Source organism: Triticum urartu, chromosome 7A (genome assembly GCF_056163025.1).
Source record: "Triticum urartu cultivar PI428250 chromosome 7A, HENAU_Tu73, whole genome shotgun sequence".
NCBI lineage: Eukaryota > Viridiplantae > Streptophyta > Magnoliopsida > Poales > Poaceae > Triticum > Triticum urartu.
The window spans coordinates 633384187-633394303 of NC_141879.1; the positions used below are offsets into that span (position 1 = coordinate 633384187).

A 10117-nucleotide genomic window follows, 5' to 3' on the forward strand; every position below is an offset into this window, starting at 1 on the left:
CAACTAACTCATTAGTTGCAATGCTTGCAAGGCTTAAGTGATGTGCATTACCGAGAGGGCCCAGAGATACCTCTCCGACAATCGGAGTGACAAATCCTAATCTCGAAATACGCCAACCCAACAAGTACCTTTGGATACACCTGTAGAGCACCTTTATAATCACCCAGTTATGTTGTGACGTTTGGTAGCACACAAAGTGTTCCTCCGGTAAACGGGAGTTGCATAATCTCATAGTCATAGGAACATGTATAAGTCATGAAGAAAGCAACAGCAACATACTAAACGATCAGGTGCTAAACTAACGGAATGGGTCAAGTCAATCACATCATTCTCCTAATGGTGTGATCCCGTTAATCAAATGACAACCCATGTCAATGGTTAGGAAACTTAACCATCTTTGATCAACGAGCTAGTCAAGTAGAGGCATACTAGTGACACTCTATTTGTCTATGTATTCACACATGTATTATGTTTCCGGTTAATACAATTCTAGCATGAATAATAAACATTTATCATGATATAAGGAAATAAATAATAACTTTATTATTGCCTCTAGGGCATATTTCCTTCACGATCATGCAGGATGTTGTCGTGATGCGGGAGGAGCACGAGGACCGCCACCTATATTATCACGGCGGCAGGCCCCCACGCCGCCCTGATCCCGCCCGTCGCCGCCCGACCTTAGCCATGGGCCAACCTCCACCAACCCACCCAGATCCAGATCGGGGGGATTGGCATGAATCGTGGCAAAAACCGCCTAGCCCCTACACACTAGCGAGATGAGGCCAGCCCGCCGGCCAGCAGTTGCAACGCGCCCGGCAAGTCCACCTGTACGCCTGAGCCAGGTCGCGCCGCCCGCGCTCGCCAGCCTCAGAAGGCGACCGTCACCAGCACGGGCACGCTGACCACCCCACTGCGCAGCCTCCCCACGGACGTTGTGCCCAGCAGCCGTCGCCGCCAACATGCCATGCCACGCACACGCGCTGAGCCGCCGCCCAGATCTGACGTCCCGTGCCGCGAGCTTCTGACCAAGAGGGAGAAGAATCCCCGTTGTCGCCCTGGCCGACCGGGCTTTGCCCGTCAGCTCGCGTCGGCGGGGGCAGGGGAGAAGGGAGGAGGAGGTGGGTTCGATGCCGGCGGCCTGGGGCTCTCCTCGGACGCCTGCGGGGACGCCGCGAGGAGTCGCGTGTCTCACATATTCCTTGTGTACATGGTAATGCTTGTGGATCTTTTGCTAATACTCCCTCTGTAAAGAAATATAAGAGCATTTACATCACTAAAGTAGTGATCTAAACGCTCTTATATTTCTTGAGTACTTGTTGTCCCTTTGTTTGGATCCGACATGATGGACGTGTACGGGCACGCACGCGCCTCTCTGTATCTGCCCCAGATATAGGTTGGGTTTAAGGGGTGCTGGATAGCCCACATGTACAAGGCCGGTTTGAGGGGGGGGAGTTGGGTCGCATTTTCACGACGGGTCACTAACAGGGGCATCCGCCCGGACGTGAAGGGAGAATTTTACGGGTCTGGTTGTAGATGCTCTTACGGGCGTTTTTCTACGGAATGGTTATACGAGATGATGTGGGGGGAACTGAAAGGGCGGTCGAAATCATGTAGGGCCCGACTAAATTCTGAGGGAGTGCGGAGAGGTTAAGTTGAGATTAAGAGTGAGGATTTGGACGTAGATACCGTGCGTGAAAAACTGTGTATAAGTCTAAAAGTCCTCTTCCGTTCCCGAGCTCAAATGAGCTCGGGTGAATAGTTATAAATCCAAAATATATGGAAATAATTCAAAACAAACGGGTAAAAATGGCATTTGTGGAAGTCATGGCCAAAAAAACTCAGCACTCAAAAATGCTTTTAAAAATAACATTTTCGGGGTATCGATTTTGTTTTTTTGGCCAGGGCTTCCACAAATATCATTACACGGTGAAACTTTGCAAGCATCCAGAACGTTTGCCAAAAAAATTCAGATTTTTTATTTTTTTTGTTCTATTTTACTCTGCGTCAGCCTTGCATTTTCGCGACAATTAGCTTTGGAAAAAAAAAACATGTCCCCACAACTTCGTCTCTCCGAGCGGCCGGCCACCAACTGACGACCAACCGCGGACCAAGACGAGCGGCAAGCTCTCTTGGTGTGCTCAGCTCTGCTTCGTCCGAGATCCCCTCCTCCTATCTCAGCCCAGCGCCGTCTTCTTCCAGCCCGTCGATATCTCTCCCCGCTCCGCTCCCCATCACGAACAGCTGGTCTCGAAGAGAGCGCCTGGTCTATCAATGGCGGAGGAGACCGAGACCGAGAAGCCGCTCTTCTCTCCTGCAGATGTCTCGCTCCACGCGTCCACAAAGGACTGCTGGGTCGTCATCCATGGCAAGGTTGTCAGAGATAGGAGAGGAATCCTCATTCTTGGTCTTTAGGCTCCGTTGGTTAGGAGATCTGGACTGGCTTTCTTGATCTGTCTGTTTCTCTGATCCGCTCCCCTGTTCCTCGGATTTTGTTGCCCTTCAGGTGTACGATGTGACCAAGTTCTTGGAGGACCACCCCGGCGGAGAGGATGTCCTGCTCCATGCATCTGGTACAAAATCCATCCATTGGCTGCTTCTTATGCTTTAGTTCTGGATTTCTTCCTATTCATTGAGCGTCTGCTCCATTGTCATGTTACTGCTGATTTCTTGTTCCCCGATTTTTTTTGTTAAAATGGCATCAACATAGGTTAGCTTCAGTAGTTGGGACTTGGAAAAGGTCAACCAGAGTAGTTGGAAATATAGGAGACCAACTTCTCGAAAATGCTTCCCGCAAAAAAAAAAATTTCTCGAAAATGCTCGTTGGGTGCTAGCGGAGGATGGAATCCCAACCACAGTGGAAGCCGTGGCGAAAATAAAAACGCCTAAATGATTTTTTTTTTAGAAATAGAAAAACCGCTTAATTTTTTTTAGACAGTAAAAAAACCGCTTAATTTTTTTGAGGGATTAAAAAAACCGCTTAAATGATGTCATCCTCGCCTGCCCCCAATGGATTTTCCCTGTGATACTGGGCCGTGGAAGCATTGCTGCCGTGGTGTTCTTACCGGGCCTGATGATGCCCAAACGAACGGGAGGCGCATAGGCTGGTTGCCCTAGTGAAGCACGGGCTCTCCCCGTTCTTTCGTTTAGTACCACCTCGCTGGTGGAGAGCAGGGAGGTGGACGAGGGACATATAAAAGGAGGGGCAGGGCAACGTTGCAAATCATACCTTTCTCGGCCTTTTGGCTAAGATCAAGTGTAGTATCTGTTCTTATCAGTTTAATATCTGATATGTGGGCAATGTGCCCACAACGATATTAAATTTATTTTTTGTGGGGGAGGGATCACCGCAATGGCTTGCCATTGGGTCCCTTGAGTGTCGCCTGGGCGTTGCACTACAGCCCAGGCAGGCGCACCCCAACCAAAACTAATTTAAAACTTCACATTTCCCTAAAAGAATTGCCATATTTTTCTGCTGTGCAGAGTCAAATTCGCCTGTTTGACACAGCTTGTTGCAACCAAATCGCCATTCGGGCAGTCATTGGGTTTCTGAACTTGTTGTACATGCAGCAAAGGTCAAATTAAGAATGCCGGTATGTTTTTCAACGTGCGCCTAGAGCCCTGAACACTGTGCATACCCACTATTGCTTCGCTGGCTCTATTTCTCTTACTAATTATGCCTACAGACAACACTATTATATCTTTGTTTCCCTCAGCGAAGTAAATGGGCCAACATCATGAATAAAGTTTAGTGAATCACAGGAGGAAGAAGAAAAATCAGTTGGGGAATGCCCCCCCCCCCCTCCCAAAAATCCGCGTCCACCAACTTATGGAAATTAGCACGTTTTCTTTTCTTGCAAATGTTGTACTTAAAAAAATTGTCAAGCCTCAGTAATCACACTAGCCTTTTGTTTTTTTCAATAGCTGCATTAGTTCCATGATAACTTATTGCCTCTTAAAACACATGTTATAATAGTTTAACCAATGGACAATAACTGTGATACTTACACACCTGGCATGGTTTTCAAAGTGATCCATATGAAATGGGCATATACTAAGTTAACTGATGAGTTGTTCAAATTTATTTTGTCCATGTTTGATCAATTCTTGAAGCCTCTGGGGATGCCACCGAGGCTTTCGAAGATGTGGGCCACAGCACATCAGCCATCAGCATGATGAGCAGCTACCTGATTGGAAGCATCGAGGACTATGTGCCTCGCAGTACATCGAAGGACGCAACAGTTGGTGGCAGTAATGTGCTGCCTGATTCCAGAACAATGCAGAGGAACAAAGGCTCTCCTGCTCCAAACACATTTCTGGACTTCGTGCTCCCTTTATGCATGCTTGTCCTGGCCTTTGCAGCTTGGTACTACCTAACCTTCGTGGCCGAGAGCTAGAATTCGGAGAAGATTCATATCATTGCACATTTTTACGTCACTAGTGTTGCTGCAGCGATACATTTAAGGAGCGTAAACTTGGTCATAGAATCATTTGCTCTTGATGGAGGTTTCTTGATGTAGCTTGAACCTTGAAAGAACTAGGCATATTTCGCCCTACATATTGCAAATTTGTTGGGTCTTCTTGGAGGCTGGCCTGCCTGTAACACAGACCATGACTGTGACACTGAGATGTATGGATAGGGCATTTGCCTTTACTTCCGCTTCCAATCAATTGTTCGAGACTTTATCTTAGTTGCGTGATGGTTGTTCCAAGTGATCTACTAGTGTAAAAAATGCTCTTATATTATGGGACGGAGGGAGTAGTACTTATTCACTTGACACATAAAAAGATCACATGGATCCCAGTATAAGCTATGGATAATAATATGCCACCTCTGCTGGCTTGGACATACTATCAGAACAAATCACATATTTTTGGAACAATGTTCTGAGTGTCGCTTTATCTGTATCTAGGATAGAATCAGGCTCCATGGTACAAATTTCTAGTACACATACTTCATGTACCGTCCATAAATAATAATATAATTTCCCTTTTTGTTCTTGATCATACAACAGTTATATATCTCCATGCATCAGAGCTGATGCCTGATGCTGAACACATCTTGAACAAGCCTGTGAATTTCTTCTATTGAAGTAACTGAATTGGAACAAAGGCTGACAGTGGTGTCATACGACTAGAGACCTACTACCTCCATTCCTAAATATAAGATGTAACTGCCCCAATGTCTTATAGGAATGGAGTTAGTGGTTGTCAAGAGTGAAATCTGAATCACATTAAGAGCAAAGCGTGCACCTTACTGACAAATAGGCTAATTCAATTAAGGGAGACAACATTATTGTTTTGGATCCACAATTATGGAAATGCTCACCTGGTCACCCCTGATTTTTGCCGCAGTAGGATGGTAAATCACTTATGCAGAGATAGTTGGTAAACAATATCAGTGGCCTCGGAAATAAATCAATGCTCTAGGGTCATTTTCCATTTCTTTTATGCTTTCTGAAGTCTATTCACACCCTCTAAATGGGATACTTGAGCTGGAGAGGCTTGCAATTTCAAAATTGAAGACAGCCATGGTGAGTTTCAACAGATGGAAATTGTCGATGAGGTGGCATCGGGCAATGGAGATGCCACCACTGTTTGTTGTGTCGACAGGGAGGAGAAGACAGGTGAGTTGGCGCATATACCCGACAATGTGCTCGCCAAAAATCCTTTGTCGCACATCTTTGTAGAGCCTGGCATGAAACCGACGACTCATCCTGCGTCATGCACACTGACCTGCTTTCGCTCTCACTCGCGGATGCGTTCTTCAACCTGAAGGATCCTACACTCATGGAATTCTTTGCCTGATCCTCCTCCTGAAATGGAGGGTGGGCAGAAAGTGAAAATCTTTATCTATAGGTGAGGGATAAGGCACATTCTTGGGTGGGTTGCCTAACCCTCCTCCTCAAGTGGCAGGTTGGTTGAAAGTGATCAATGGTCTGGAGGAAACCCCGTTGCTCCCGCGTCGCCTAACCCTAGGCGACACGGGTGATGCCCTTTAAGATTTGGTTTGGATTGTAAAAAGGTTTCCTGTCTTTTCCCCAAGGAACCAAAGGGTGACCAGTCGAGTTGGCAACGAAGGTGGCGACATCGAAGACGAACATCTGCCCTGGTACAAAGGTCATCCTGGAACCGATCTAAGCGTTGATGCGAACTCCCATCAATCGCGATGTTGACCTGCATGGGCTACCACTGTCGGAGCTAAATGCGACAGATCCCTCGATAGGGTATCCTTAAACTAGGCTACTTGGTGCGATGGTAATAAGGACACACGATTAACCATTTTACCCAGGTTCGGGCTCTCACGAAGGAGATAATACACTGCGTCCTACTATTTGCTTTATTATGTTGGAGTGTATCGAGAGTACAAAGTACCGACAGATTGTATGATGTCTATCTACGGGCCAAGACCCCCCGCTTATATAGCATACCGGGAACCCTACGTTACAAGGCTCCTAGTTGGCTATGTATAGGGAGGTAAAATCCTCCATGAATCCAGCCTCTTGTCTTGCATGTCAAGTCGCCAAGAATCTTCTTGTTATCCGCCATGGGCCGTCCTACGTGGTCCAGGACAGAACCGATAAAGGGGGTCCTCATCACGGCAATGCCACCTGGTGAAAGTATCCAAGACAAAACTGAAAATGTCCTTGTGTTGATTGTGTGGTTGGAAATTGCTAATCGGGCAATGCCATCCGGTGAAAGTATCTTTGTGCTTTTTTTCTGAGGGAGAAAGTACCCTTGTGTTCATAATGTTCATGAATGATTTTTTTAAATTATCCTACGAAAAGGAATTAGAATGAAAATGCCTTCTTTCCTCCGACAGTGCTGTTCTTATGTGGAACCTCGATACGATCTTTGATGATAATTGGACTACTTAAATAAGTCAAAATCGCCGTGCAGCAAAATTTCCCAAACAATTCGCCTTCACCACTTCCTTTAGAAATCAAATTGTAATTGTTTTGAAGACAAAGGAATCAAATTGTAAAAAAATACGCGAATCAATCTGTAGTTGAGTTGCTTAGGTGGACAGTGGTATCCCAATCCACCAGGGTTCAAATCCTGGTGCTCGCATTATTCCTGAATTTATTTCAGGATTTCCGGCGATGCGCTTTCAGTGGGAGGAGACGCCTACGGTGACTTCGTAAATCTTAAGATGATATGCCGGCTCATTCTCTCGGAGGTGCTCATAGGGGTGAATGTATGCGCGTGTATATGAGCGCTTGTGTCTGTACTGATGCTAAAAAAATTGTAAAAAAAATACTGAGCAAGAATTAAAAAATGAGGCAATAAAACAAATTGTAAATGTCTTATGTTTGTATCTGCAGGCTCTGTTCTTCCAATTCAGTTAGTCGTGACACGGCTGAGCCCATGTACTGGTGCTGGACGGCCCAATCTGTTAAGCCTCGGCCTCACTCCCGTCAGACGTTAGGTTTCATTCTCCGTCCCTCTATCTCGACGGCGTCGCCGCCGTTTTCTGCCGCCTCCATGTCCGTCCCCGCAGAGAGCTCTCACCCGGGGGAGGAAGGCCGCGCTACTCCTCATGCCCGGTACACGAAGCAGAGCGGGACGGCGATCGACAGACTCGCCGACGATCTCCTCGTCGAGATCCTCTCGCGCGTCCCCGCCAAGTCGCTCCTCCGCTTCAGGTGCGTCTCCAGCCACTGGCTGGCGCTCATCGACCACCCCGACCACCGCAAAAGGCTGCCCCAAACCCCGGCCGGCTTCTTCTACGACAACAAGTACACCGGCGAGTGGTTTCTGCAACCACCTCCCCACTTCACCAGTTTCCCAGGGAGACGGTGCCCTCCGATCGACACCTCTTGCTCCTTCCTGCCCAACCATGAGCGCGTCCATCTGTTGGCCTGCTGCAGCGGCCTCCTCCTCTGCCGCTGGCGCGACGCCTCCGCGCAGGGTGACGAGTTCCGTTATGTCGTGTGCAATCCCGCCACGGAGAAGTGGGTCGTGTTGCCGAGCTCCGGCAAGGCCACCAGCGAGGTGGCCACCGCACGTTTGGGCTTCGACCCAGCCCTGTCGTCGCATTTCCATGTGTTTGAGTTGGTAGATGAGCAGGAGCCAAACTGGCACCCTCACATCGCCGGAGTGGCAGTGTATTCGTCTGAAACTGGAGCATGGGTTTATAAACAAGAGAGATGGAACAAGCAAATTAGGCCCATTGATCGTCGGTCAGTATTTGTCTTTCTTAATGGCCACCTGCATTTTCAACCCAGCGCCCGTTGGTTATCCCATCATCTAGCCATGGTAGACACAGAGGGGGAAACATGGATGAACTTCAGTCTCCCTGGTGGTTTGGATGATGGTTTTATTCAGCGATCACAAGACCGCTTGCATTATGCCAATTTTCAGGGATATGGAGGTGGTGCCATTCGATTAGTAGTTTATGTTCTGGACAACTATCAAAGCAGAAAATGGATATTGAAGCACAGCATGGAAGCTTCATACATATTTCGAGGGATGGATGCCTACCTTCTTGGTCGTTTTGGATGGGCTGCGATGGATTTTGGTTGGATTGCGATTCATCCGGAATGCAACACGATATTCTTCACTGCCGGGTGGGATACCACATTCATGTGCTATAATATGGATCTTCGACAAGTCAAAGTGATCTCCAATCTGGAAGATGGCCAGCCGCCATATCTGCCATATGTGCCATTGTATGCAGAGTTACGGTCATAGCACATTTGACATCAGTCTGAGTTGGTGGCTTTATAAGAAGTGGATCTTCGACAAACACTAGTTCTTTGTGCTATGGAACAGCCTGGTTGGTATGTTTGCTCGAACTGGGCTATTGTTTTATCTGACTGATGTATGCATGCTTTTATGTTTCGAGTGTGGTGGTTCGCTATGGAGTGAACTTGGGTGATTAGTTATCCAAATTTGTACTGAACTTTCTGTTGCCCGTATTGGTTTCTGCATGCCAATGGTTTTGAAGAACTCCTACCTCCATGTATTTGGTTAACTTGGCGTAGTGTTTGAGCGACGGTGATGATGTAGTAGAAGACATGACCAATGATCATCATGCAACTTAAATTCTAAACTTATATTTGCATCTTATGGACAGTGACTTAGTAAATGATCAGTTGTCTGCTAACGATATAATGTCAAACTGTGCTAATGGTATAACTTTTGAAATCAATTTTATGTACTGCTAATGGTTTGAAAAGAAAAAAAAATACCTTTGCCTGTGGCATGTTTCAAGTAGAAAAATGCTGTTATCAAACATTAGCAAGCTGTGCTTGGATCGTGATATTCATGTTTTGTTAGGGATTTATTTTCCCTGAACAGACAGTGCTTTGCTCCAGAAGGCTAGCAATATACTAACATCTTAGTTTGCGCTTTTTGTTTGGTAGGCAGCTTAAAATAGTGTTACATAAATAAGCGACACTGTTCGCCTTCCATGGTACTCTTGCTTCTTGCTCTACCAAGATGCCTGTAATGTTGCCCATAAGCTCCAGTCCAGTGCAACTTTGCGGCATCATTTCTGAATTTTGAGTTTCGACGTCCTATGACACTGAAGCAACAGCGTGGCTGTGGTTATCATGGCTCTGCAACAGTATCTCTCTAGTTTCAGCTCCAAGCCTCCACACAGATTTCAGTTTCATGTCACGGTCCGGGACCTCCCACCAAGAACGCCTTGTAACTTCCCGGGAACCCACTCCCTTGATTTCTTGGCTCTTTCCTCTCTTCCCCAGATCGTATGTTTCCAACCCACCATTGAGGTTTATTTTGCAGTTGCAGCCATGGGAAGTTGGGAAGTATAAGCGGACGTGGAGGAATTGATCCCGGGCACCAGTGATCCTGGATGAACAGTAAAATCCGAAAAAATAGTAAAAAAATTCAAAAAAATCTGAAATTTGTTGTCAAGAAACTTTGATGTTTTTTCTACATGCGTGCCAATTTTCGTGATGAAATGACATTTGTGGAGGTGTCAGCAAAAAAAACAAAATCATGCTCCAAAAAAACTGTTTTTGGAAGCATTTTGGAGCATCGATTTTGTTTTTTTTGCCGAGACCTGCATGAATGTCATTTTATCATGAAAATTTGCACGCATGTGAAAAATATATCAATGTTTGTTGCCAAAAAAATTCAGATTTTTTTG

The 10117-nt window shown here is 46.4% G+C and overlaps 2 protein-coding genes and 1 non-coding gene across 3 annotated transcripts; all 3 read left to right on the forward strand.

Annotated features, from left to right (window-relative positions):
• The first annotated feature begins 2041 nt into the window (after positions 1-2041).
• Positions 2042-4691, forward strand: LOC125520906 (cytochrome b5). The gene is made up of 3 exons (XM_048685945.2): positions 2042-2373; positions 2507-2573; positions 4114-4691. Exons 1-3 carry the CDS (start codon positions 2275-2277, stop codon positions 4395-4397), a joined length of 450 nt encoding a protein of 149 aa, XP_048541902.1. The 5' UTR covers positions 2042-2274; the 3' UTR covers positions 4398-4691.
• LOC125526227 (U2 spliceosomal RNA) lies at positions 3226-3421 on the forward strand. Its single transcript, XR_007291636.2, has one exon. It is a non-coding gene; the product is annotated as a U2 spliceosomal RNA (small nuclear RNA).
• A 2744-nt stretch (positions 4692-7435) lies between the features above and the next one.
• LOC125519166 (F-box protein At5g07610-like) lies at positions 7436-8989 on the forward strand. The gene has a single exon (XM_048684046.2). The coding sequence runs from the start codon at positions 7486-7488 to the stop codon at positions 8692-8694; it is 1209 nt and encodes a 402-aa protein (XP_048540003.1). The 5' UTR covers positions 7436-7485; the 3' UTR covers positions 8695-8989.
• The last annotated feature ends 1128 nt before the right edge of the window (positions 8990-10117 follow it).